This window comes from Syngnathoides biaculeatus, chromosome 15 (assembly GCF_019802595.1).
Source record: "Syngnathoides biaculeatus isolate LvHL_M chromosome 15, ASM1980259v1, whole genome shotgun sequence".
In the NCBI taxonomy this organism is placed as follows: Eukaryota; Metazoa; Chordata; class Actinopteri; order Syngnathiformes; family Syngnathidae; genus Syngnathoides; species Syngnathoides biaculeatus.
In genome coordinates this window covers 24,473,762-24,500,476 of record NC_084654.1, presented here as the reverse complement: position 1 = coordinate 24,500,476, position 26,715 = coordinate 24,473,762, and the positions used below count along the sequence as shown (strand labels likewise).

Here is a 26,715-nt window from a genome sequence, read left to right as displayed (position 1 = left end):
CTATTATTTCAATAACTTTAATTAAAAAAAAAAATATGCTTTAACCCAAAAGACATCATCTACTCCCAAATTTGAAGGTAGCTCCTTTTGATTGAAACCGGCAAAATTCATCTCCAGACTTAAACCCCGCAGAGCATGCATTTTACCTGTTGATTTTTGCATTGACCCATCCGGAGGCAGCGTCCCATTTTTGGGACATCATGATTTTCACGCATTACATCCTTCAGTATATCAAAATATTTAAGTGTTCTAATCTGATGCCATATTTGGCATCGGGAGAGGAGAACTCATCGCTCAAAGTTAGCAGTTCGATTTTTTTTTTTAGACGAGATTATAAATGAGTAAAGTGATCATATAACTTAACCATCAATGAAAAAGAAGTGTTATTTCCTTGAGACTTTGAAATCAATAAGGCAAAAAATTGCCACCCTGGGTTAAAAAAAAAAAAAAAAGTATTTTCAATATTATTGTAAGTCACTAACATTATCCAGTTTGAACAATAACACGCAATTTAGATGTGCAAAAAAAAAAAAAAGATACAATTAAAATGTTTTGGACATAAATCAAAAATGCATGAAACTAAATGCTTGAAAACCAAAAAAAAAAAAAAACAAAACAAAACATTTTTTTTTCTACTTCAAGTTCAATATGTACTCAAAAAATGTAGCGCACTGGCTTAAAAAAAGCCATTGTACAAAATGCAGTTTTGAATGTTTTGATGTCTCTGTGGAGCGGTTCCAACAAGACGAGACAACTTATAGTTGTGTTGTTGCCATACTTGGCAAATTAAGATGATTCATTTTCTGACTAAATATTTCCTTCAAGATTCCTTGCGTACCACTGAAGAAATGCCATGCACCATTAGTGGTAGAGCGACTTCTATCCAAAACCAACATTATTCTGATTATTATTTTTTGCGCGGCGTACCTTGCGCAGCCGCTCGATCGTCTCCTCGACGCCGACGTCCCCGTTTTGCGACACTTTGCCCTCCATGGCGGTGAGCCAGTCGCAGAGCTCCTTGTACTTGTCGGCGAAGACGCTCCACTCGTTCAGCCTGTCGGCCACCTGCTGCCCGCGCAGCGTCAGCTGCGCGGACGCAAAAGCGCTTGACGAAGGGAAGCAACACGTCGTCCGTAACGTTAAAACGCCGGCGAGCGCTTTTGCGCCTTTCCTGTCTCAGGATGCAGTGCGCGCCGTCTAAGTGCAGCTGCGTCAGTTCATTTTGCAAAAGTAAAAATACCGACATAATAAACTCAAATGATGAGATATGTTCATCGCATTTGCTTGACGTGCAAAGCGCTATTTAACGCGTCCATCTATTTTCTGAGCCGCTTATCCTCACAAAGGTCACAGGAGCCGATCCGAGCTATCGTTCACCTTCTGCATTTCCACAATTCGACAGCATTTCAGTTCAGCGGAAGCCCGTCAGCGTTCTCACACGCTGGCCGCATAATTTGCTTTATCGACTCGGAACTATTACGCCGACACGCGCGACCGTCACCTGGTGCAAGATTTCGTCCCACATGCGATGCAGCAGCTCGATGCGTTCCCGCAGCACGCAAACGTCCTCGGCGCTGATGTGACGGGACAGCGACTCCCTCAGGACGCTCAGGTGGGTCAAATCTCCGGTCCAGCCTTCAACGGCGCTCTCCAGGTCCTAAAAAAAAAAAAAAAAAAAAAAATGCGGACCCACCCTCGGAGGATAAATCCGAACGCAGAAAAACGCTCCAAATGAGGGGTATGGAGCGGACCTTGCAGCGCATCTGCTGGACCTGCAGGTCGTCGTGGTGGTCGGGAAGAGGCTGAGAGAGTTGGCGTTTGAAGGCCCGAAGCTTCTCCAGAGATGCGCCGATACCTTTGTCACAGCGGTCCCAGTCCTGTCACAAAACGGCGGAACCATTTCCAACACTTGCACCTGCTCGAACGTTCCTTTTTTTTGGACTTGAGTTCATTTTGACAAATGCGACAAATATTTTTGGGGGTTTCCTGAAAAAGTGAGCCTTTTACAGGGTGGGGGATCTTTTCTGTGGATTGGTTGATGGTAAAAAGCAAATAAGAAGAAGAAAAGCTAACCGGCACCTTCAACAAGGTGCCGAGCTCCCTCCTCATTTCCTCCAAGCATCCGCTGGCCCGCTTCCAGCGTCGCTGGACGTCGGTCAGCTCGGCCCGCAGGGCCGCCTCGGCCCGGCCGTCGGCCGACAGCAGCAGCTGCCTGCCGGCCTCCACCGTCAGGATGTAGCTGCCCTGCTGTCGCTGCAGCACTTTCTCCTTCAGCTGGAGGACGGAAGAGACAGTCGCTTCATCTGGAGAGTAATTTTTTTTTTGGAAGGGTAATGTCGTGAGTAACGTTAAAGATTTGTTGGGGTTCAATCGGCGTTTTTTTTTTTTTTTCCACCGATTTGCGGTCGGGCTCGGTCCTCAATTGTAATTGGCAGATTTGGTTTGGTTTGATTTCAGTTAGCAACCTGAACGGCATCCAGCATGGCGCGAGCTTGCTGCAGAGGAACCGGGGCCCCGGGCCGGAGACCCTCGGCCGGCAGGGAGACGTCCAGGAGCCACTTGCGCAGCTTGTCCGCCATCTCCCGGTAGCGCTGCCACTGGCGGACCAGGCCGTCGATGATGCCGCGCCGCTGCTGGGCCCGCCGCACTACGCCCTGCCACTGGTTGCTCAGGAGCGCCAGCTTCAGATTGAACTCCTTCCTGCTCACGTAAGAATATTCAGGGGCAGGCGAGGAAAAAAAGAACAACATTCAAATCGAACAAAAAGAACTCATTTTCGTCTTGAACCAATCATTCCCCCCCAAAATTATTTTTAATGCTACATATACAATCTTTCATTTCACCAATTGTATTCATATTATTTACAAATTAACTCACTCTCCAATTATTTCACGAGGAAAATGCAAATATTCTTTTGGCGAAATCTAATCTTCGAAAAATGTTAATAATTAAATTAATAAACGGTATTACAGGACTAGACAGGGTAAAAAAAAAAAAATCAGATGAATTAATTCAAGTTTTATTTATTAACACCTTCAACAAAATAATCACATTTACGCATGTATTTTAATTTCAATAATACTACAAAATACATCCCTAACGTGGCCAATTATTTAATTTGATAAGCATAAAAAAATGGATTGTCCGATTTGAGCAAAAATGTTACAGGATGAACAGATGAAAGAATGAAGCGTGCCCCACTTGGCCCACCGACGCTTTCCACATCCGTGGTTGGCTAAGTGCGAAGGATTCCAAGCCTGTGAAGTCTACCTGTCATCCACTTGACCCTGTTCCAGCATCTTTTGTCCGTCGCTGATGATGGAGTGCAGGATCTGCTGGCGACCGAACATCTCGGCCTGGAATAACTACAAGACCACAAAGGGTCGACGGATGAAAATAAAAATCCAAAAAACCCGGAGAGATCTTCAGGGAGCCTGAGAAAGCCCTCGAACCTCGTGAGCCTTCTGCTGCTCCATCAAACTCTGGTAGTTGCCGGAGATTTCTACGGCCAGATTGTGCTCCGTCTGGACCAAGAACTCCATCCAGGTCTCGCATTTCTCCAAGAAGGTCTGTTGCTGGAGCAGGAAGGACTGCAGTTTGCTGCACCGACGGAAAACACACAAACCTTTCGGCTCACGTCGCAAACGTCGAGTTTCAAGCAAGCACCAAAGGTGACACTGACACTGACACGAAATCAAAGTGAAGTCCAGACTAGTTCTGCAGCCGTTGAATAGTCTTTACATCCGAAACGGTAGAAATGAGCTAACTTTGCTAGCTTGCGTTAGCGATCACAGACAAGCTCTCACGGAATGTTAGCTGTCCGTGTGGAACTTGTGTGGAATCATCCATTGAGTCCCGTTTTAGCCAAGCGTGTTCTAATGCCGAAATGTCCTGTGACTGGAGTCCCCCCCCCGCTTCTGAGGATCTTCATACCTGAATCTCTCTGTAGTCTGCGCGGAGGCCGCCGACCAGTTCCTGTTCAGGTTCTGCATGCGTTTGATCTCAGATTCGTGGAGCGGTAGCCGGTAACCTAGCTCGTTGAGACGCTCTAACTCCGGCGCCATGCTGCTGAACTTCATCATCAGTCGCTGTCGAAAGACACAACGGTTAAGCCCGCACATCCGGAGAAGTCGCTCCAAAGTTTTCGTTGCAAACCTTCAGGTCCTGCATGCGCTCCTGGATAAGGGCCAGGTCAGTGGAGCCGTTGGGATCTTGGACCCGCAGAGCCTCCTCGGCTTCAACAACCCAGCCCGCTAAAGCATCCAGCTGATGGTTAAAGGTTTCGTAGTCCTGGACGCCGGTCTGGAGGGGTGAGGAGGCAATCACTGTAAAGTGTTCTAATTGTGCTGCTGGACTGACTTGACTGGAACAGTCACGACCATACGCATGCTTATTGTTAGCCTTGCTTTGCTGAAATTCTCACTTTAAGGAACACTTAAAACAATGGTTGTGTTGTTACGGCAGTGCAGTTTATGCTGCTATAACTCGCCACACTCAAGTACACAAGTACATTAATGACACTGAACAGCCACGGCGTTGGATGATATGCGGCTCGCTGTAAACCTTGCGCACCTGCAGAGTGACGAGTTGTCGGTTGAGCGCTTGCTCTACCGCTGCCAGCCGCTGTGAAAGCGCCAGGTGGTCCGACTGAATAGCGGAGGCAGCCGACGTGTCCACCTGCTGCTTCAGCTGATCTCCCAGCTCGCGGAGAACTTGCAGCGAGGCCTGCACAGGGACGTGGGAATGGAGAACCTCCTGCCGCAGAAAAACACAGCAGAGATTTAAGTCACAGAATATGGGAGGGGCAAAACAATAACTTTCCCTGGTCTCCAGAGCGCAGACATTCACTCATAGTTTGGAACACATCACCCGCCAGAAATTGGGGTTGACTGTAAAGCCAAGCCGCACTCACGCCACAGTGTTGAATCCAAGCGGACACATGCTCATCTGCGATATCTTCGCCGCACGCCATCTTGAGGAGTTGCTCGGCTTTCTCCTCCTGGTTCTGGATGCTGGTGCAACTCTGCTGGTGAAGATCCTTGTAACCTTGCCACAGTTGGTACAGAGCTTTGCTACTCCTCAGACGCTCAGATATCTCCTCCAGGAGACCAGACCACCTGAGGAGGAAACAACGTGGTTAAGGGCGGAGGTTACGGAGCAAACGTCCGGAAAAGAGAACGTTCATCTGAGATTGAGCGATTCTGTTCAGTCGAGGGTTCTGGTCAGCGCTCTAGCAAAGGATTGTACTTCAGACCTCTAGAGCTGATTCCTATATCTCAAGAGTGTTCTGGTCAGCGCACCAGCAGACCAATCTTCAAACTCTCTGTGATGGTTATGGTCCTTGTCCGCTGAGACTAAAAAGGGTTCTTGTCAGCACTCTAGTTATGCACACTTCCCCAAATGTTCAGAGATCCTTCTGGCCCTTGTCCACTGAGTCTAAAGAGGGTTCTTGTCAATGCTCAGATGGTTCTGGTCCTTGACTGCTGAGTCCTATGCCTTTGTTCACAGGGTCTAAGGAGCGTTCAAGGCAGTGCTTTAGTAAGCACTAATTCTGATTCCCGATCTCGGGAGTCTCTAGAACCCTCCAACCAGTGCTCCGGTAAACCATTTTTTTTCAAAGGCCCAGAGATGTTTGCTTGTCCTCGTCCACTGAGTCTACAGTCTTATGCCCATTGAAATTAAAGAGTGCTCCAGTAAAGCACGCCTCTTTAAACGTTCCCAGCTGTTTCTAGCCCTTGCCCACTCAACTGAGGGCTCTAGTCACCACTTTTGTAAAGTACTCTCCAGGTTTATCTCTGACTCTTGTCCTCAAAATCTAAAGCATTCTAGTCAGCTCTCCTCGAGCACTCTTCAAAGCATCGCAGCTAGTTTTGTTCCTAGTCATTGAGTTTATAGCCCTTATCCATTGAGCCTCAGGAGGGTTCTTGTGAAGTACTCTTTTTCAAACATTAAAACATGCTTTTGGCTCTTGTTTTCTGAGTCTATAGTTATGGTCAGTGCTCCGGAAAAGCAGAGTTCAAACTATTGCAATTTGTTCCAGTCCTTTTCTACTAGTCTTGAGGTGATTTTATTCCTATAATTTAGTAATCTCTTGGCCTTAGAGTAGAGAGTGACAGACTTTTACAATTCTACATGAAAACACATTGGACACCTTGCGTTTGCATCCTTGAGGGCATGATTGAGGGAGTCCGACACTGATGGGTGACACTCTTTCAGCAGCTGATGGGTCACGGCACCGAACCTCCTCAGACTGCTCTCCTGCTTCTCCATTTCTTCTCGCAAACCCTGCACAGGCAACACAAAGGTGAAAAGATCCACAAATCACATTCATTAAAAAAAAAAAAAAAAAAATGAACGTCATACCTGCAGACTTTGCACCTGCTGCTGAACGGCCTCCAAGGAGCCGGTGAGGAGGCGGAAGCGTGACACGGAATACCGTCCTTCCATCAGGTAGCCATTAATCTCTTCTGATGCACGTTTGTATAAAGTCCACTGATCCAACACTGATGTCAGACTGATCTTAAGCTGACCAATCTGGAAATATTTATCTCGTTTAGTTTGATTTATTAGTTAAAGAGTCTAGAAATCAAAACTTTAAGGAACATACAAAGTGGTCTAGGTTGGCCCAGGTGTGGTTGACACCCTGTAGCGTCTCCATGACAATCGCGCAGGCTTCGTCAGTTTTGTTCTGGACAAGAGCACAGCCCTGCTCCTCAACACGCTCCAGTTCTTTTTCTTTGTCCTTCACCAGCTCCTCCATTTCCTGAAAGGTTGATTGGAAATCTTAAAAGAGAAACTCCACCTCAAACAGTTTTGATGACCAAGACAGACGACAGGCGCGGACTACCTGGCAGTCCTTCAGAGCATTCTGTACCGACATCAGGTCTTCAATCCTGTGTTTCCTCTTCAATCGCTCTTCTTGAGCTCCCATCCAGGTCTTTAGGGCCTGAACGCTGGTCTCATACTCCTGCCACATCCGGAGCAAGCTCTCCAGGAACTGGATCTGCAAAACAAATCCTTCGCCTACTTTTTTCGCCCACAATGCAAAAACACCGTCCGCATTTCCGGTTTCTCACCCGCTCATTGATTCGGCCCTGCAGGATCTGCCATCGGCGATTCATGACGCCCAGACGCTCCGCAAAGTCCGTCTTGTCACTACGCTTGCTCTCCACGTCATGACCGCTGAGGTGCAGTACTGACTGGTTGACAAAGTCCACAGTAAGCTGCTTGCAGCTTAAATCCACCCTGAAACCCTGAGATATAAAAAAAAAAAAAAAAAAAAGAACCAGTGTCAATAACAGACTCTCAGGAAAGCGTCCCCATGTCACAAAGCTTTAACTGAAAACCACTTTCAGGGCAAGACACAGAATCAGGCTCCTTGAATGTCGGGGAGAAATTAGACCTGCGATTTTGGAAAGAGGAGCTTCAGGATGCCGAATAAGGGAAACATAAGTCCTAAAGACAATGTCCGAGGCCGACTAATGGTGATATATAAGTTCTGTCCTGAATCTTGTGACAATGTTCGAAACGGACCAAGGCTACAGAAAGAAGGAGCAGCTAAAGTCTTGAATCCTAGACTAGCTGCCTTGGCAAGGGGAACAAGAAGAATGATGAAAGAACATGAATTGTCCTGATTCTGAAAACCAATATTGTGCTTATTTGTATTGAGTCATCCAACTGTGTAACGATGGCACGTGTTGCCCGGTACCAAGTTGCAAATAAAGTGAATGAACCATCTGAAAATGTCATCGTCCGTTCAATGAGCTCAATACACACACACAACCAGACTTATGATCAACCATCACTGCTGTGTTGATCCGAGAAATGTGGGTCATTACCTTGTATTTCTGCAAGTAGTCCTGAATCACATGTGATCCCATGGCACTCTTGAGGTTTTCTTCATCCTCCTCGATGACATTCTCCATGAGCGATATCCAGTTAAACAGCTCCGAGATCGCGTGTCGGGAAGCCAGCTTCTCCATTTGGATCTGAGGGACAAAGAGAGATTGTGGAACCAGGGCGTTCATAGTCGGAATACGTTGGTGCCTTCGCTTTCGTTGAATTAGTTAGCTCATGACTTCGTTTTCTCAGATTTCACGTTCATATTTTACATGAAAGTGACGTTAAATGCCATCAATGTGTTCCAACTACCAAAGAACAAGAAGTACTATAATTGTTTGAGTGACGACTTTTAAATGAAAAATATTTGAAGCTTGCTCGCGACTAAGCAAAGAAATCAACCAAATAGTGAAGGTTCCGCTCTCGTCTGGAAGTGGGTGGGAAGATACCTGATGGAGCTTTTCCTGCACCACCGGAATGCGTGTGAACAGTTCACTCCACTGATTGTCAATGCGGGCCAAGTCTGAGCGTAGCGCCACCGTGTCCACCTTCTTCAACCTCAGGAGCTGGTTGCCCTCAGAGAGTACAGAGCCCTTCAGACCGGACTTGCTCTCTGCTTCCTTGGAAAACTCCTGAGATAGAGCCAAATCAACCGATAAACCGTAAGAGACACGAGGATGATGATGATGTGGTGATATGCGGCCTCACCAGAAAAGCAGAGAGGTGGTCTCTGACTGTTTCCAACTCCTGTGGCACCAAAACTGCTTGCGTGTTCCAGAATTCCAGGCGCTCCAGAGCCGACTGAAGCCATTCGGCAAGTTCTCCGCACTGTCTCTGATACCTGGCGGGTGGAATGACAATGATACCGAGCATTCAGAATCTGTAGGTTAAGGGATCTCAAAAGTTCTTGACCTTGTCCAGTGTTTGAGAATGGCCTCCAGACGCTGCAGTTCCTTGTTGACCTTGCTGGTATTGTCCAGCCAGCGTTCGCCCAAAACTGCCAGTTGATTCTCCAGGGCAGGACAGCAGACCGACACCAGGAGACGTTTGCCTTCAGCCAGCAACTGGTGCAGCTTGTGTTGGAGCTCCGTCAGCTTCCCCTTCACACCCTTTGGACCCGGTAGAAGAGAAACTAAAGTCAGGGAACTGCAAATGTGGCAAAAGTCCTTGTAATCTGTACTTTAGTAGAACTGCAGATATTTGTGTGAAACGCCAGAGTGAATAATAGGTGAAAAACTAAAACTGTGGTGCTAAGCTTTGGAGGAGACGGATTGAGTTTCTGTCACACTGCCATTGATGTACCTGATACAGTGAAATCCGGTCCATCAGTTTCTCTTCCGTCTCCTCCACCAATCCCACCGCAGGAATACCTTCCTCAACAGCCTCCAACTGGCTAACCAAGCTTTGATAATCCTGCAGCAAGTGGCGCCAAGTCTGTCGAACAGAATAAAGAGTTCCACATGTAGAAACGTTTTCAAGAGGATTTTTTTGGGGGAGGAGTGGTTTGTCTCACCTCCAGAATTCCCTCCAGCTCCACACCTTTACTGTGTGCCGTCTGGAGGATACTCCGGGCCTGGTTTAGAGTCTCCTCCAGAACTCGTCTTTCTTTGGGAAGCATTAGGCTGCAAATTTTGCCGTAGTACATCTCGGTTAAAATCATATGCGACTCCAGACCCTGGAAGAATTCCTGCAAGACATCAAGACAAGACAAGGAATTTTGAGCGGAACACCTTTCCAAACACAAGAATTTGCAGTTTTTCCGTATTTTCTCAAACATGAGCAGGAACCTGAAGACCATCCTCACCGCTTCCCAAAAATCATCCATTTGTGTATACGTATGTAAAAAACAAATGCAGCAATTGTGCTTAGATTACAGCCGTAAATGTGTTTTGGCTAGTTTGTGTCCAATTTTCACACGGGCTAAACTGTAAAAATGCCGCCAGTTCACCGTCCGGGTGTACGATCCGTGTCACTGTCGTGAATCGGACCTTGTGTTTCTCCAACTGATTCTGGACTTCCTCCGCCGAGCCTGCGACGTTTCTCTGATCGGCAGCCATCTTGCCGTTGCCCGTGTCCACCAGGTCGGCGAGGTCCTGCAGGGCGCGCTCATACCGCAGCTTTAGGGCCACGTTTTGCTTCAGCCCGCTGCGCCGAGACCCCACAGTCATCGCCAGCTCCTCGTAGTCATCCTGACCACAACGCAGAAGAGATACGGTGCACGTTGATGTCTTGACTTATGAAGTGCTCCCTTGTACCAGTTTTTTGAGTGAAAAGTTGTCGCTTGGTCGACGCAAGGGTAATCAACGGCGGCTGGTTTCGTTCACTATTTCACCTTGGCAGGGATGTGCCATTTCTCCCATCTCACCTGAAGCTTCAGTATTTTGTCTGTCGAGATCTGGTCCGCTTGCAGCGCAGCTCCTCTGCTTTTCAATTCCGTGATCTTCTGTTCAAATTCCTTCAGGTTGTCTTCTGTGCTGGCAATGAGCTGTATAAAAAAAAAAAAAAAATCAAGAGTGATCGATATATGCTGAGCAATTTGATGATGTAACCGTGCGGATACTAAATCTTGTATTACCTGGAGCTGTTCTGAGGCCGGTCTGTCTACGGCTTGGGTTAGTACTTGCAGGACCTGGCCCTTAGTCTCCATTAAAGCACTTTGGAGATGCTGCAGTTGAGTCTGTGTTGCACATAATTCCGATACATACAAATTATAACGTGATATATGGCTTCTTGTTTGGATAACGGGTCCCTTTAGCGAACGCGCAGGGATAGCGTACAAATAAAAAGTAACAAACTGTTGTCAACACAAGAACATCAATGAAAATGAGAGTTTAGGGGTAGGATGCAGTGGGAGTGGATTTTACTGATGGGAATGGGATGCGTGATGAAAAGGTGGTGCCCTAAGACAGACCCCGTAGGAACACCCGTGTTAACTGGAGATAGGTGGGAAGAGAATGATTTAAGATGGGGGAAAAAAAAAGAATACATGAACGGATGAGTAGCCACCTGGTAGGCAGTGAGTTGCTGAGTCCTGGTCCTCATGTGGTCGCAGCTGTGACCAAGCGCATTGCTCAGCGCTCCCAGTCTCTCTTTCAGGCAGTCCAGATTGTCCTCCAGCAAGGTCCGCTCCTCTTGCCTCAAGCCGGAAGACGCAACTAGCAAAGTCTGACTGAGCGCCACCTCCCCTGCTATCCCGCGGAGATCACGCTCCAACCTCTGCAGACAAAGCCAGTAGTAGTAGTAGTTAGTAGTACTTCCGCTTATCCGACATCGCTTCATGGGGGGGGGGAACAGCCTCAGCAACCGAGGCCAGACTTCCCTTTCCCCATCCCCTTCGTCTAGCTCTTCCAGGGGATTTGAGGGGTTCCCAGCCAAGGGTCTGATTTATTAAAAACCCACAAAGCGGGTGCCAAATTTCATGTTCTCTCTTACCGATTGCATAAGTTATTGGAGGGTGTGTTGCACATACATTCCCAAGACTGCACTTAGCAATCGGTGCGGAAAATACGGAAGCTTTGACGGTTTTTACCATGGAACATTGGAGCGAGCACCGCGAGAGCAAAATGAAGTTTAAAGTAATAAAGTGTTAGCGGAAGAGGAAATCTCACTGAGCTCCTGAAATAAAACCAATTGCGCTCGTAATTTGGGGGATGACACCAACCACATAAAAGCCAAGCGCTCTTTAACTGAACTCTGAAGGGCGAAATATCGACACGTATGATATTTCAGGGTCTTGGCCTACCTCCTGTTTTTCCAGCTGCGCCTCCATGTTGTCGGCCAGCAGCAACGAGTCGGACAGGACCACGTTCTCCACGCCGTCCAGCCAGGAGGAGGTGGACGACACGGCCGCGTAGAGCTGCCGCCCCATCACGGGCGCTTGCGTCTCACCACCGTTGCTGCCCTGTAGAAGGACCACACAGGACCAAGGTCAGACTTTGGGAGTAAGTCACATCGGTGCCGGTTAAATATAGTAAGCCGAAAACCTTAACCAGGTTTCAAGCTGTGGCAAAAAGTCCAATCCACCCAAAATTTTAGCCGAGTCAAGTTATTACTTGTGCTAAGCAAATCACAAGTCAAGTCATTATCGGACTTATGTGGACTCCAGTGCCCCACCTCTGGTATTTCGTAAACAGATTTGTCAATGGTAAATTGTGACCTGAGATGTCTCCATTGTTTGCCTGAAGTTTTCATAAAGACTCTTCAGTGACGACGCGTCAGCTTTGAGTCCGCCTTTTAAAAGCGGTGCCGCACACGAAGAACTGGAATAAACCTGCAAAAAAAAAAAAAACAGCAACATGTGACTTCCTGGCTTCGACAAACGACACAATCGTTTGCTTCTCGCAATACTTGGCGTCGTACTGTCTTCTTGTGGTCCTGTTGCAGGTTCTTCTGCATTATCTGCATCTTGGTTTGAAGTTCCAGCCGCAGGCTCTCCCACCTTTGCCTCATCCGCTCGCGCCCGGCGTCGCTTTCCCCCTCGGCCACGGCTGCCGTTGAAAAGGGCTCCGAGGGACTGCCGCCCGGGGCCACGCAAACAGAACTCCACTCACAATTTGTGACGGATGAGACAAAACGCTAACGCTTTTTGAGGCAGCGGCAGAGGTTGGTCGGCGTTACACTTGAGCCAATTTCAACCAAGATGGAGCTTTCATACATATCCTGGCGCAGTGAATGAACCCTTGCTGATTTGCCATTCTGCATTCACTAAGTGACTTGCTAATTGTTCCAGGAGCACGTAAGTCGCAACTATTTGCGCGTATTTTTGTGGCCTTTTGGTAAGGCCTCTCAACTACTGAGCCTGTTTTCTCAATCGTTCTGTCAAATTGATGAAAGGTACCGCTGGAGACAGACAAGTGCAAAATATGTGACAGTTTGGGCTCACTGTGCTTCCATTTTCAGACAATCAATTCTTTCTAAGAAGGGTACGACAGGATGTTCAGTACGTGTTGCTGCCCGGCGAGGCCTGCCGGATGAGGATCTCTTCTCCTCTGGTGGCGACCGACTGCAGCAGTTTCTTCTGCTCTGCGAGCTGCTCCTCCAGTTCCTCCCCCCACAAAACGACAAAATGATATTCAGACACATTTCTTCAAATGTGACCATTTGAGCGCATACTGTAATCAAAAAATGTTATTCACCCTTTGACTCTGAAGAGTGTCCTGGAGCTGTTGGGAGCGCGTAGTCCGAGCCTGAGCCACCCAATCCTGCACGCTGGAGCTCTGCGAAAGACCAGAATCTGACTCGCTGTCCTCCTGATCCTGCAGGGATCCCTAACACACAAGGACGACGAACAATGTCACTGTGGACTGGAATGCTCAAGGTATGTGCAAATGTGGCAGCGCCCAGGAATCGCTACACCATCATCGAACACAAGACCTGAACTTGTTGGGGTTATGGCAAGTCACCAAATTTTGCTACGGCAAAAACCATGTGTGTAATGTCTTTGAAATTTGACAGCAATCGCACAAATCTGGTGGAACAAAGTCACCTGCGCGTCGGCGCGCTTATCCTGCAGCATCTTCTGCAGCTCCAGCAAGCCTCCCTTCAACGTCCGCAACCTCCTGGCCAGTCGCTCGGCCTCGGCGCGCGTCTCGCCGCGACCCTCCAGCAGCAGGTTATCGCTGTGCACGGACAGCTCGGAGAGGGCCTGCACCTTCTCCTCGATGTCCAGCAGCATGTTCTGCAGCAGCAGGAAGAGAGAGGCCAACTCAAACATGACGCCGGCGCGGGTCCATTGGCGAGGACGAGGGCCTCTCGACCTGCGGCTTCCCCTGGCCGGGAGACGGCGAGGGCTTTCCTGCCGCCCTCTGACCTGGGCTCTTCTGCCACACGAGCGCTAATCCCTCACGTCGCATCGATCAAAGTGGAAATCCAGGCGCCCGACGCGAAAGAAAAAGAGCATTTGCTTTCCCGTGCGTTAGTCCTCCAGACTCTCAAGGATATACCGGCGGCTTTGTCAGCAATCCCGGCAGCGGGATCTATTCGTGGTCAGCCGACGACTCGCGAGGGACGCCGACGTAATCTTCTTAAGAGCGGCCGAGTCGGCGTCCGGCAGGAGACCAGAACACTTTTGTTCACCAGCTGATTGGCTCTGAAAGCCCTCCGTCGCCGAGAATTATTGACTTAAATCGGAAATTTTAAAAGCCACGCAAATGATTATTACGCTGAAGAGCATCTGCACAAAGAACTGCTCTCGTATTTCCCCCCATTTCTCAACTGCTTGAAATCATATAAACTTCAAAAGATTCACAAAATTCTGATCTTTTGTTCCACGTTCAGTAAATAAAAATATCTTTCCTGGATTTTCACATTGTGAGACATTTAACAGACAAGTTCACCATCTTTCAAACTCCCAACTGTTCACCGCATCAAGAACACCTTCGCAGCTATTTTAGACTTTCTTGGAACCTTCCAAATGCCACACTTTTCACAGGAAACTTTTTTTTTTAATTATAAAACAGCCCAACGTAAACATTGTTTTCCATATTTACCTCCTCTTATTTTATTACACACGCGCGAAAAAACCCACCTGGCATTCCACGAGGTGCCCGTCCGCGTCCGTTTCCTGGGCTTCAAGGACGGCGGCAGCGGAACGGCGCGCCCGGGCCAACCATCGGTCCAGTTCCTCCGCCTGCATCTGAAAGCGCCGTACGGCCTCATTCTGGCGTTGGCCTTCCAGCCGGTCGATAACGCGTTCCTGAAGCAGAATTATGTACTTCCAGTCGTGGTGTAGAAAAGTGTTTCCCAAGCTTTGCTGAGCCAAAGCACAAATTTTACATCACGGGGACTTGACACCTCCCTGCAAAGATGTTTAGAACTGCCGACACTTGAAACCAAAGGTGTACCAGAAGCTGTGATCATAACACCAAAATATTTCAAATTCATCTTATAACATTACCCTTACAATGAATAAATAGCTCACAGGTGATGTCATTTTGAAAACGGACCACAAATGCAGCAAAAAAAAAAAAAAAAAAAAAAATCTCCACAAGTTCAATGAACAATACTTCCTTGACACCAATTACTACTAGCTTATGAGACAGGGCTCATTTCACGCAGCACGCCTGATGATCTCTTAGCGCACGTGACAGCCATTGGGGATCACCGCGGTCCTTTACCTCCAAGAGCTGGCGCTTCCCCGAGGCCTTCGTGCGGATGGTGGCCATCCTCTCGGCCAGGACGGCCAGGGAAGACCGCACGGCCAGCCGGTCCGCCGCGTCCGGGTCCGGGTCCGCGGCAGAGGCGGCGGCCGAGCTCAGCTCTTCGGTGAAGCTCGTCTGGAGCCTGTCGATGTCCTCCTGTGCCCCCTGAATGTCTTGCATCAGACCCTGAAAAGGGAGCAAAGCGCAGTTGAACGGAATACGTAGAACAGAAAAAAAAAAGGATATTGCAGCACAGAATCAGAAGCTTTTATGAAGTCAATTTAAATTACCGGCATATAAAAAAATATATATAATAGGATACGTCGAGAACAGTACAGTTATTGAAGGCGTCAAACTGCTCCAGCGGTATAGCCTGCCAGGTCTGCGGATGAGGATTGCAAAAGAACCGACCTGGTGCGTTGTCACGTTACTATCGGGACTGGTGTCCGCCTCCAGGGGCTCGCTCAGCTTGGCCTCCAGAGCTTCCATTTTGGCCGAGACGGACTGCAGCGAGGCCTGATATCGTTGCTGCTTCTCCAGAGCTTCGTACAGAGTTCTCTGCTTCTCGCTGATCTGTCCGCGGGAGGACAAACGCAGCGGCTGGGAAAGCGGTCGAGGAAACGGGAGACGCGCACGACCTCGACGTACCACGTTCTTCAACGACTCCCAAGAGCGCTGAAGGTCGTCCAGGTTGGCCACAGACTCAAAAGTCGGGTCGTACAGTTCTTGGACCGCAACCCTTTTCAGTGCTCCCCTTCCGGCCTGAGAAAATATTTTTCCAGAATTATGACTTGATTTGTGTTTCTGTTGCCCAAAGATGGCCACAGCAGTCGGTACACCTTCAAAGTCTACCCAAGAAAGAGCAAGAAAATAACTTTTGGACTACTGTGTCAACACGTCTGCTTGGAACCAAAATGGAAGACTCCCTGTTGTCTTTTCAGTGACGGCTTTTTGAGACTCGTCGGTGGGTCTGTTCATGATACGCACGCCTATCAAATTTCAAATTAAAACTGCCGTCGGGGACTGAATTTTTGAAAGCATTCTCAGAGGGTGCCACAGAGCCAAAATGGCCACTTTCAAGCCAAATGGCAGACTTGCGTGTTTTGTTGGCGACGGCTTCTTGAGACTTTTTATGAGAAGCATGCCGACCAAATTTCAAGGCGTGGATTGAAACTGGCAACAAGGGATGACGCGTGGCTACCAATTTCCATGTACCGAAATGAAACGTGACACATCTGCAGCGAGGAAATACCTTCATGTCAGCGAGATCGAGCGGCGAGGGCGAGCGACACGCGGGAGGGGAGGACACGGAGCTGACGGTGCCCTCCTCGCCGGACTCCTCGGTGACGGGAGAGAGGAGGGTGTGGCAGCGGCCTGCCGTCATCTGACCGGACAGGAGAGAGAGAAAAAAAAAAAAACGGCGAGAGTGGCTTCAAAGGGCACGTGCGGAGTTCCACATTGCCGTATAGTTCTCCAATTAAGTGCCCCTGGCGACTGCCGTGAGGAAATTTGACAGGTAAACTCTTGGCCTTCTGCTGTAAATCCCCAAAACATTAGGAACAAGAGGCAGTCTTATGAATGGCTTATTTCTTTTTTTTTTTTTTTTTACCACGAGGTCCATCTTCTCCTTCCCCCCCTCCTCCTCCTCCTCCTCCTCCTCCTCCTCCATCTGGGGCAACCCCCCGTCCACCTCGCTGACGGTCAGCAGCAGCGTGGCGTGCTTGGCCTTCACCGCCAACATTTTGCACTTGGAGTTGAGCGAGGCGATCTGCTCCTGGTAGCCTTTGATTTTCTGGGCCAGTTCCTAGAAAGAGAAGAAGAAGAAGAAGAAGAAGAAGAAGCTTTTGGTGAGGCGCCAGCCGGATCCCAGCGGCAGGTGCGCTTTACTTCGTGGTGGAGGATCTGCGCCTGCAGCTCCTGGATGTTGCTGGTGGTGACGGGGCGGTCCTGGATGACGCGGTGCGCTTCCTCGATCAAGCCCTGCAGCTCCCTCACTTCCTGTTCGTACTGCTCGTACTGCACCACGGCCTCCTGGAGAGTTCACGACCTCGGATGAGCATTCGGGATCTTTCCTGCATGTTCCGTTCCCGTCAGAATTCGTCACCTGCAGGATGTTGCACTGCTGGATGGCGACGTGCTGCAAGTGGCTGGCGTCTTGCTGCAGACGCAGCGCCGTGCGGCAAACGGCCAGGTTGGGCATCACCTCTTCGGGCACCCGGAGAGAGCTCTGGCACAGCTGCACCGCCTGCACCTGCTGCTTCAAACCCTCCATGTCCGCCATCAGACGCTGACAAAAAAAAAAAAAAAATCGCTATTCAACAGCCTTCAGGTTTCACTTCTGTCTTTCTTTCGTAACCCCGGTTCTGGCAGTTACCTGTCTCTGAATCAGTTGTTCTTTGAGGGTCTGGCGCGCCAGCTCGGGCGACGTGAGCGTGGCTTGGACCTGCTCCAGAGCGACGTGCAACGCCTTCACCTCACATTCCAGCGCTTCCATACTCTGAGGACACATTCACAAGGCCATTAATCAGTTTGATCGACGACTTTGAATTGATCAGATTTATCCATCCGTCCATTTTGCCAGCAGCTTGTCCTCACAAGGGTCGCACGAGTGCTGGAGGCCATCCCAGCTAAATTCGGGCAACATATAGCAGCATGCTGGCGCAGCACTAGAACGTTGGCCTCGCAGTTCTGAGGACCAGGGTTCGAATTCCGGCACCAGCTGTGTGGAGTTCGCGTGTTCTCCCCGTGCCTACGTGGATTTTCTCCGGCCACGCCGCTTTCCTCCCACATCCCAAAAACACCCATTCATTGGAGACTCTACATCGCGAGTGTGACTGTTGCCCATCTCTACGTGTCCTGTGATTGGCTGGCAACCAGTTTCGGGTGTACCCGGCCGCCTCCTCCTCCTAATTCCCGTGAATGTGCCAAGGGCAGGGACCTTCTCTGCGTCCTCCAAGCTCTGCAGCCGCGTCTTGATGGTCTGTTGGAGCTCCTCGGTGTTCCGGCTGAGCTCGCACACCTGCTGGCTCATGGACTCCACCTGCAGGACCTCGGACAGGAGCTCCACTTTCTCCGCCATGGACTCCAGGTCTCCGTGGAGCTCGCGGGACTCTCGTAGAACAGCCTGGGGAGGAGACCGAAACGGTGAAAGTGGAGAATCCCGTTTGCATCGGGTCAGGCCGAACGAGACTCTGGGTTTACTGGACTCTTGCAAACGTAACGGGTCAGTGAGCCGGATGAAAGACTCGGTCCATCTCGCCACCCACCTGATACATGCGTATCTGCTCCTGTAGGTGAACCGAGGAGTTCCAGATGACGACTCCCCGCACTAGGTTCTTGGCCTTCTCCGACCACCTCACGATGAAGTCCAGCATCTCGTGGTACTCGTCTAAATAGCAAACGGCCTGAAAAGTAAAGTCAATGGTGAGGAACGATTTTCCAGTTCAGTTTTGACTTGCACCAAAGTATCCTGTCTATATCAAATTACGCACAAGAGATCTTTTCAATATGTATTAATACAGCCCAGAAAATGTAGTTTTTAAGTTTTACACCACTTGTTTTTTGGATCAAACAAACAAGTTGTAGTATTTAGCCGGCCTATAAGACGATCATTCTTCCGCTGTTTTATTCATTCACTGATTCAAGATTCCTCCATGACCCTTCAAAAAGCAAACAGGTCCATGTTTCTGCAGGGACCCGTATAGATTTTGTGGAAACACGGGGAGTTCCAAATGGATCAAATATGACTTGAAGAGTTAGAAAGGGCTCAAAACCTTCTTGAGCCAGTTGTTGCGGCAGTCAGCCAGTCGGGTGGTGTGATGGTGCATCTCCGACAGCTTCCCGATGGAGTCGCTCAGCTGCTTGGCCAGCAGAGGGTTACGGCGGCCGAACTCCTGCACGACTACATCCAGCTCGGACAGAGTACGACCACAGGAGTCCAAGGCCTCTGCCAGACTCTGGAGCCATAATAACGATTAAAAACAAAGCTGAAAGTCAGCCTTCGCTTATCGTTGGGGATCTGTCGATCGAACTTGGTGAAATTTGGTCGTCTACCTTGACTTCTTCTTTGGCTTGGTCAATCTCTGGAGATTTTTCCTTGAACTTGGAACCGATGGCTTTGAGTTTCTCAGAGACCTCGTGGATTCTGGAACTGAACTCCTCTTTGATTTCTCTGGTTTTCTGGATGTCTCTCTCTTTGGAAAGAACCTAGGAGGAACCAAAGCACGGGATGAAAAACACCACTACGGAGTGCGGGATCCACCTTTACAAATCTAGCAGCGCACCTGATCCTCAATGGCCCCCAGGGCCAGCGAGACCTCAGCCAGCTGCATGGAGATTTCAGATGGCAGAATGGTGAAGAGATCCAAATACTTGTTCTGTTGCTGCTCAGCTAGTTTGTCCACATTCTGCTGGTAGGTGATGACGTCTCCATGGACCGCCTGCACCCATCCAGTACGAAAGGGTTTGTAAAATATAAAAGAAATCCGCATTTAAAGGACTGATATCATATTCAGCAGAGATACAAATTTGATACGACACATAGCAAGAACCGAGACAATATTGACATCATCTTCGTCATCATAGATCATATAATCCTTTTCACTTGTACCTCCAGTTCCTGAAGCAGCGAGTCGATGTCAGGCGTGGGGTTGAAAAGAAGCTCCCTGGTCTCCTGGATCCAGGCTTTGACCACGCCGAGTTCCCGCTCCACTTCTTCTCTGTCCCTCAGTTCCTGAGCCGCCTGAGCTCGCTTGGTTCTGGACTGCGTCAGGAGGCTGCACGCAAAAAGACAGCGCTCAGTTGACTTTGCTACAGGAAGTACGCACTTGACGAGTCGCCAGTCTACCGTGGGGCGCGCAGGGACGAAGAACCACTCACACTCACGTTCGTAAATCAGAATCGGAATCAGAATGAGCTTTATTGGCCAAGTGTGTAAAAACACACAAGGAGTTTTTCTCTGGCACGACATTCAGAACATGTAGACGATGAACTCAAAAGGTACAGAACATTTTCTCCACGTGCGATGTTCCTACCTGTCCATCTGGTCCTGCGCAGCCCTGATCTCTTTGAGGCTGGGCAGCTCATCCTGCTCGCTGGTGGGCGAGGGCACCTCCACGTCGTGCAGCAGGCTGAGGGTGTATTGGCGCAGCAGGGTCAGCGACGACTGCTCTCTCTCCAGGTCTTGGCTCAGCACGTCGTGTTGCTCCAGCTGAGCTTGCAGCGTGGCCTTGGAGGCCTTCTCCACCGCGCTGTCCGGCAATCGACCCCGGAGCTCCTCGACGACCGCCCGCACCTTCACCATCTTTTGCCACGAGACCAGATTGAGTTAGCCACATGTGAGAAAATAGGAACCTTACGAAAGCCCCGCAGCGAGCAAATCGGTTGAATTAGAAAGAACCAGACACTAGTGAAAAAATGTACGGTATAACGTTACTTCTACTTTTGACATCTATATGTGCAACTACTTGACTTGATCCCATCCCACAGGTTCTGCTGTATTCATTTCGATGTTTTTTAAGAAAACCGGATAACGTCAAAGTTTTATGGAGCACTGTATCTGGTGGCACATTCCCAAATTGTCGTCGTTCTCAGTTCAGGTCAGCAGCAGCAGTCGCTCTCGTTCTGTTTCGTGAGCAACTACCCCGACGGATCATTGAGGCCACCACACAAAAATGAGTTCAACGTCTGCAGTTGTGTCGCATTTAGACTGGTCTATCCCGGACTTGTGTACCTACCCTCTCTCTGAAAGTCCTCCACTCCTGCGCTGTGTCCTCCAGAACTCGCTCCTGGCCCCGGGCCACGCTGCGCAGTCTGGTCCAGCGCTGCCACACCGTGGTCATGGAGCGACTGATGGCGGCCTTGCTGGCCTCGCTGCCCACCTGCTCCAGCTGAGCCGCTTGCGCTTCCAGACCGCTCAGCTTCTCTTGGAAGCCATTGACAAGGGAGACCAGGGTCTTCAAATTTGAAAGAAAAAACATCATATAAGATGGGAGTTGTAGAGATTTCTGGCAAGTACAGACTGTGTCCTACGATGATTTGCCGCATTCATTCAGTCTTCTCGAGTGACGCATTTACATCGGTTTTGTTGTTTTTCATCCAGAACTCGAGCTCAAGGTCATACATACGAGAGCCTACCACAGCTTGCAAGGGGCAAGAGGTGGGCTACGGCCTTCATCGGTTGCCACCCAATCGCAGGGCACGTGGAGACGGACAACCATCCACACTCACATCAACAGAGCCGGCGTTCACACCATGTTCCCATTATTGAGACTGAAATGACTTGTTTTGTTGGGGCGTTTCCTACCCGGTGACTGTGCAACTTGTCCTCGGCCTCTTGGCTCGTCGCTGCCTTGGCGGTGGAAAATTGGGTGAGCTTCTTCTCAGCTTCGTTCATGATCTCAATGACGGTCTGCCGGGCCTCCTGGTACGACTTCCACTGAGCCACGCAGCTGTGAGGAGACGTTCATTGGGAATTTATTCCTGGAATTATTTGCCAACTTGAATTCGTTCAGGGTTGCTCGATTTACGTGATGCTACGCCACAATTTATCAGAGCTTTAGTTGGCCCGAAGATAAGGTAGGGAGGACCAAATTTATTTCTCCCGCTTCTATATGCAGCTATGCACATTTTTAAACAAAACCACATCATAATTTATGACATAGCCCCAAAACTTTGGCTTACAGACCCCCAATTCAACAACCGCCGGTCGAGCAGACAAACTCAAATGGCGTATCAAGTATTTTGCGTCCATTACCTGTGAAGAACGTCTTGGTGACACTGGAGCTGATCCCGGACTTCCAGGCCTCTCTGCTTGGCCGACTCTACGCTTACTCGCAGCTGCCCTTTGGCTACGGGGTTGACCAGGTCCTCCAGCAGGGGCACCAGGCTCTCCAGCTCGTCCAAGTGGATGAGGAACTCCTGCTCGGTGGCCACGATGCCGTCCTGCTGCCTCAGACACTCCTCGTAGTTCTCCACGTCCACGCCCAAGCCGGCCTGCTGCAGGAAGGACACGGCGTCCTCCAGCCATTCGCAGGCCGCCTGCATCCGGAAGTGGTACTTCTGGCACAGCAGCAGGGCCTGCTCCAAGGTCACCTTCACAACAAAGGCAAAACAAAATGGCTCCTCAGAACCCATTTTTGCTTTGCACGAGAAAACCTAAACCCAATCCCTAGGACATGTACCTGTTTGGAACTCAGTTGTTTCTGAACATCTGCTTGCAGCTTTGCCATCTCTCCAAGACTGGCATCCACGTGGGTAGGCGCCAGCTCATTTGCGCTGGTGTACTTGTGCTTCTCCCTGCTACTCAGAGCAGCCACGATCCTCAGTCTGGACTGAACCTCTTCCTGCATGATTTGCTGTTTCCTGATCTCCTCCTGCACCTTCTCCACCCGCATGTCCACGGTCACGGCGGAACCCAGCTCATCCCGGACCTGCTGCAGCCAGGCCAACGTTCTTTGCATCTCGGTTTCAAAGTCTTTACTCTGAACGAAGCGGTTCTCGCACTCCTCGATCAGGTCACCTACGGCGGCCTGCAAAGATCGCAGCTCCTCCTGCCACAGGACCACTTGCTCCTTTGAGGCGTCGTGGGCCGTTTGGTCCAAACGTGGAGCACGAGTTCCCATCTGCTCCACGAGCCTGGATAAATGCGAGTTGGCACTCTGGAGACTCCCGGCGAGAGCGTGGTAGTTCTTCAGTCTCTCCTCCGCAGACTGAGTCTCCGCGTTGACCTTCACCAGTTGCTCCTTGGTGGCCTTTAACTCGGAGTCAACTTGCATGGCCATTGCCTTTTGGTCCTCAAATGACTCCAAGGTTTCATCCAGATGCTCCACTTTCTGTTCCACCAGCCTCCTCAGGCCGTTGTAAAGGCTCGTGAGCTGGGTCATTTCCTCAGGGCACCACGGTTGTCCGGTGCTACGGAAGCCTTCCTTCTTTTGGTTGAGTTCGCTGACAGCGAGACCCAGGTTGATCAGATCGGCTTGGATGGCTTTGTAATCGCTCTGCAGACTGAGGACTTCCTCTGTTTGCAAGCCTAGCGGCTGCGCGCCCAGATGGTTGAACTGCTCCTCGATCTCTTCCAGCGCTTTCTGCGTGACGTTTATGAACGAGGTGTACTCGTTCCTCGCGAAAATCGCTTGCTGGATTTTGTCCTGTTTCTCTTTGGCTAACGCTAGTATGTTGTTGTATTGCTGTGGGAGGACGTTGAGTTTTTCATCTAAGTAGCAGTGGTCCACTTCATTGAGGGTGGGCAAAATCTCCTGGCCTGCTCGCTGCACAATTAGGAGAAGGTTCTCGTAGTCCACGGCCTGCGCAACTATCTGCTGGTATTTGAAAAGCTGCGCTTCTAACTCAGCATCGCCAACCATGAGATTGATTTCAGGAAACGTGACGACGTCAGCTTGTTTGATCCACTGGCATATTTTCTCCAGGTCATTTTTGAAGTACTTCCGGGAGACAAAGACTTTCTCCAGTTCCTGAAGTTTCTGGCCACACCTGTGTAGTGTTTTATCAAAGATGTTTTGCAACTCCTGTAGCTTTGTCAGAATCTCGTTCCTCTCCTCTTCGTTGGCATCCCTCATCAGGTCCCTCCCCTGGGACCACAAGGACGTCAGCTCGCTCTGGTAAGCTTTTAAACTGCTTTGGATGTTCCGACAGGTACGGAGCTGCTTGTCGAGGTCCTCGGGCAACAAGGCGATGTACTCTTCGGCCTGGGCCTTCTTCTCATTCTGCTGGACCCAGGAGATGGACTGGCCGACGGCCATGAGGAAGTGTGTCCTCTCGGTGAAAGCTTTGCTGAGGTGTTTCCGGCGCTGCGCCACTTGGACGCTCAGAGATTCCACCTCGGACTGGGTGTCGGAAATCATCCGCTGCAAACGCTGACGTTCGCTGAGACCCAGGCGGGCCAGAACCCTGTCCGAGTCGGCCATGGCTTGCGCCAGCAGGAGCTGTTTTGCCTCTAACTCGCTGCAAACGCTCAGGTGGTCGAACAGGAAACTCTGAGCCAACTCCGGAGGGGGACTCATTTTCATAGCCTCAGACAAGGCGGGCTGCTGCTCCTCGGCCCAATCCCGAGCCTCTTTCAGACGAGCTTCCACCTGGCCCATCTCCTCCAGGGTGGTTACAGAGTCCTGGATTTTTCTCTCAATAAGATTCTGCATCTGAGACCATCGCTGCTCAAAGTGGCTGATCTGCTCTTTGACCAGTTCCTTGTCATCCAGGTTCAAGTGGTGGATGACCTTTTGCTTCTGCTCCTTCAGTTCCTCGAGCGTACCCTTTTGTCCTTCCAGGTCTACTGCCAATTTACGTAACGCCTCCAAATGCTGAGAAGAACTCTCAGCATCAGTTCTGCAGCAAAAATGGAAGAACATGAAAAGAAACAATAGGTATGACGCATGGAAGCGTTTTTCCTGCATTTTCCCTGCTTTTGCGTTTTTTTCCCGGCGTCTAAAAATTGAAGCCTGCTTTCTAAAACATTCTTTTGACCACCATTGGACGAAGTCGGTTGTCATTTTTAACTGCAACTGTGGTATGCCAACGTAGCGACAAGGCGGCACTATATCAGAAACAATTGGAAGCTCCTCCTAAAACTGTCGAAGAACAAAAGCACCGGCACGTGACGGATCAAGCATACATAAATTCTCTAAAAATGAAGCCAACAGTAAAGTGGTGTTAACTCCACTGTAACGTCGTGATTTCAACAAGCATTGCTTTTATTGTGTTCATCTTTTTCAAGGAGATTTCCCGACTAGCGTTTAACAGGGTCACATTTGGCCAAGTTCATTTTGATGAACGTGTGAATGATTGCAATGTGGTTTCCTCAATTTGAATCTGAAAAAAAAAAAAAAAAAAAAAACCTTGCATTCTATTTTTCAGATCGCAAATACCTGGCCAGGTTGTCCCACTCTTTGGACACCAGCTCGAAGAGTGCCTCCACCGCACTAATGCAGTCGTGGTACTCTTTAGACCTCTGCAGGTCCTCCTGCCTCTGAACCTGAAGCCCGCTGGCCTGGCGGCAAAGGTCGAGCCAGGAACGACTCAGGCGTTCCAAATCTCCGCGCTCAGGAGAGTCCTGGCCCAGGGATAGTCCGCTCACTTTCTCCGTCATCTTGGTCAGGATGCTTTCTTTGGACTGCAGCTGCTGGCCGCATTCCTGTGCGTTGTCAACAGGTCAAGTTTTCCCTCTGCCCCCCCTTTTTTTTTTTTTTTTTTTTTTTTTAAATTCGGTTGCGAGCACGAAATTTGGAATTAGTGCATTACCTTTGCTTGGGACAACATGTTTTGCGCTATCTTGGTCTCCAACTCTGCAGGTCGTCTGGACAGACTGAGGAGCTGCTGCTCCAAATCTTGGAACTGGCTGGTCAGGTCTTGCTTCTGCTCCTTGATCTCCCTCCAGCCGTCTGAGAGCTCCTGAGCATTTGACATCCTTTCCTCGATCTACAGAAAGAAATAAAAACATTTTCAATCAAGAGAATATGTTCAAAGGGACACGAGTCGAGGCGAGCTCTGTTCCTGTGCAGCCCAAAGACAAAAATCTCCGCTAAAAAGTTGTGCAACTGCTAATAAAGGCCACAAGATCACAGCAAAGCACAAGGTTTATCTCTGTGAAGTTCCTCAGAGCACTTCAACATAGATTCTTGGTGCCAGATGCCAAGAAATAGTACATTTATTGCTTTGCACATGTATTCCACTGTACTTACAGTTATCTTGACCCTTTGGACCTCAGCCGCCGTCACTCGAACGGCATCATCGGACAGGTCACATACTGAGCACACCAAGTCCAGGTAAGTGCTGGCCTGCTCCTGGAGGGCCCTGTAGTGCTTCACCTGCAAACATCCGGAAACAAACCTTGCAGCCATCGGATTACAGTGAACCCACGGATGTTTTTTTTTTATGGTCTGTCGAGCGCAGTTTTCCATGTCGTGACAAGTAAAAGCAAATGTGTGCTGTTAAAAGCAGCCGTACCTGTTTCAGTGCTTCTTGCAGACCAGACGGCTCCTGCTGGTTCAGCCGTAGTTCCTCCCGTACGGCCGCCAGCCACGTCTGGCACTGCTGGAGGGTGTCCTGGTGGTTGACGTGCCTCTGCAGTTCTCGGTCGAGACTTTGCTGCACCTGTGAGCAAAATTCAACATGAACGAGTTCCTTCCCTAAAATTTGCAGGACACCAAAAAGCTACCGGCATGACTCACGCGTTGAGCTGTACTGCAGATGGCGGAGTAACTATCTCTGGTTCCTTGCTGGTGAGCCTGGACTTGCTGGCCGATCTTAGCTTGGACTTGGTCAGTGCAGCTGGAGACCAGTTCTTCTCCTTTCTGCTTCAAGCTAGTGAGACGTTCCTCAAAACCAGCAATGTCCTCCATAATGGCCTAGAGAGAATTAGTGAAGTGGAATTATAGCTAGGAACCGAGAAGAGCTACAAAATCAAATCTTTGCTCTTAGCAGGCGTTGGGGAACTTATATTTTCGCATGATCCTGCTGAAAAAAAAAAATGGAAATGTACCACAAAATCTTTCCAACCCATTTTCACGTATTCACCTTGTGCCGGGCCAGTTGCTGGGTGGCCGTCTCCATGCTGCTGGTCTGCATGGATTCCGAGGTGACGAGCCGACTGGACATGTGCAAGAGCCATTTTTCCACATCCTGCAGTTCGCTGTTGTAATCCTCGTGCTCCTTCACGCACTCCACCAGGTTCTCGACCTGTGTCTGAAATAAAAGCACGCAAAGCACAAAGTCACGAACGGAA

The 26,715-nt window shown here is 49.6% G+C and overlaps 1 protein-coding gene across 11 annotated transcripts in view; it reads right to left on the bottom strand.

Moving 5' to 3' along the window:
- syne1b (spectrin repeat containing, nuclear envelope 1b) overlaps positions 1 to 26,715 on the bottom strand; it is a 92,236-nt gene that overhangs the window by 18,907 nt on the left and 46,614 nt on the right. For 9 of the 11 annotated variants that reach the window (XR_009798569.1, XR_009798570.1, XM_061844658.1 and 6 more), the window contains 58 exons: positions 26,508 to 26,675; positions 26,162 to 26,338; positions 25,938 to 26,084; positions 25,673 to 25,798; positions 25,233 to 25,409; positions 24,860 to 25,125; positions 22,160 to 24,320; positions 21,733 to 22,070; positions 21,283 to 21,427; positions 20,714 to 20,932; positions 20,012 to 20,280; positions 19,588 to 19,753; positions 19,262 to 19,417; positions 19,032 to 19,184; positions 18,752 to 18,934; positions 18,245 to 18,382; positions 17,917 to 18,102; positions 17,353 to 17,475; positions 17,083 to 17,265; positions 16,866 to 17,009; positions 16,588 to 16,782; positions 16,231 to 16,362; positions 15,627 to 15,740; positions 15,390 to 15,551; positions 14,955 to 15,164; positions 14,366 to 14,533; positions 13,325 to 13,516; positions 12,975 to 13,106; positions 12,783 to 12,883; positions 12,199 to 12,352; positions 11,996 to 12,109; positions 11,582 to 11,740; positions 10,846 to 11,055; positions 10,415 to 10,516; positions 10,205 to 10,324; positions 9,828 to 10,028; positions 9,353 to 9,526; positions 9,142 to 9,273; positions 8,752 to 8,948; positions 8,548 to 8,680; positions 8,289 to 8,471; positions 7,839 to 7,988; positions 7,077 to 7,253; positions 6,848 to 7,003; positions 6,608 to 6,763; positions 6,364 to 6,534; positions 6,152 to 6,285; positions 4,913 to 5,117; positions 4,573 to 4,755; positions 4,156 to 4,302; positions 3,934 to 4,088; positions 3,453 to 3,600; positions 3,271 to 3,365; positions 2,466 to 2,700; positions 2,080 to 2,274; positions 1,752 to 1,877; positions 1,502 to 1,657; positions 928 to 1,086 (listed from right to left, as the gene is read on the bottom strand). Coding sequence is in view for 9 of the 11 variants with exons in the window: in XM_061844658.1 (XP_061700642.1) it covers positions 928 to 1,086; positions 1,502 to 1,657; positions 1,752 to 1,877; positions 2,080 to 2,274; positions 2,466 to 2,700; positions 3,271 to 3,365; positions 3,453 to 3,600; positions 3,934 to 4,088; positions 4,156 to 4,302; positions 4,573 to 4,755; positions 4,913 to 5,117; positions 6,152 to 6,285; positions 6,364 to 6,534; positions 6,608 to 6,763; positions 6,848 to 7,003; positions 7,077 to 7,253; positions 7,839 to 7,988; positions 8,289 to 8,471; positions 8,548 to 8,680; positions 8,752 to 8,948; positions 9,142 to 9,273; positions 9,353 to 9,526; positions 9,828 to 10,028; positions 10,205 to 10,324; positions 10,415 to 10,516; positions 10,846 to 11,055; positions 11,582 to 11,740; positions 11,996 to 12,109; positions 12,199 to 12,352; positions 12,783 to 12,883; positions 12,975 to 13,106; positions 13,325 to 13,516; positions 14,366 to 14,533; positions 14,955 to 15,164; positions 15,390 to 15,551; positions 15,627 to 15,740; positions 16,231 to 16,362; positions 16,588 to 16,782; positions 16,866 to 17,009; positions 17,083 to 17,265; positions 17,353 to 17,475; positions 17,917 to 18,102; positions 18,245 to 18,382; positions 18,752 to 18,934; positions 19,032 to 19,184; positions 19,262 to 19,417; positions 19,588 to 19,753; positions 20,012 to 20,280; positions 20,714 to 20,932; positions 21,283 to 21,427; positions 21,733 to 22,070; positions 22,160 to 24,320; positions 24,860 to 25,125; positions 25,233 to 25,409; positions 25,673 to 25,798; positions 25,938 to 26,084; positions 26,162 to 26,338; positions 26,508 to 26,675 (11,658 nt within the window). In the remaining 2 variants the exon portion in view is untranslated. Of the gene's footprint in view, positions 1 to 927; positions 1,106 to 1,501; positions 1,658 to 1,751; positions 1,878 to 2,079; positions 2,275 to 2,465; positions 2,701 to 3,270; positions 3,366 to 3,452; positions 3,601 to 3,933; positions 4,089 to 4,155; positions 4,303 to 4,572; positions 4,756 to 4,912; positions 5,118 to 6,151; positions 6,286 to 6,363; positions 6,535 to 6,607; positions 6,764 to 6,847; positions 7,004 to 7,076; positions 7,254 to 7,838; positions 7,989 to 8,288; positions 8,472 to 8,547; positions 8,681 to 8,751; positions 8,949 to 9,141; positions 9,274 to 9,352; positions 9,527 to 9,827; positions 10,029 to 10,204; positions 10,325 to 10,414; positions 10,517 to 10,845; positions 11,056 to 11,581; positions 11,741 to 11,995; positions 12,110 to 12,198; positions 12,353 to 12,782; positions 12,884 to 12,974; positions 13,107 to 13,324; positions 13,517 to 14,365; positions 14,534 to 14,954; positions 15,165 to 15,389; positions 15,552 to 15,626; positions 15,741 to 16,230; positions 16,363 to 16,587; positions 16,783 to 16,865; positions 17,010 to 17,082; positions 17,266 to 17,352; positions 17,476 to 17,916; positions 18,103 to 18,244; positions 18,383 to 18,751; positions 18,935 to 19,031; positions 19,185 to 19,261; positions 19,418 to 19,587; positions 19,754 to 20,011; positions 20,281 to 20,713; positions 20,933 to 21,282; positions 21,428 to 21,732; positions 22,071 to 22,159; positions 24,321 to 24,859; positions 25,126 to 25,232; positions 25,410 to 25,672; positions 25,799 to 25,937; positions 26,085 to 26,161; positions 26,339 to 26,507; positions 26,676 to 26,715 lie in introns of those variants that run through there. The other 2 variants (XM_061844659.1, XM_061844660.1) reach the window with 2 other exon arrangements.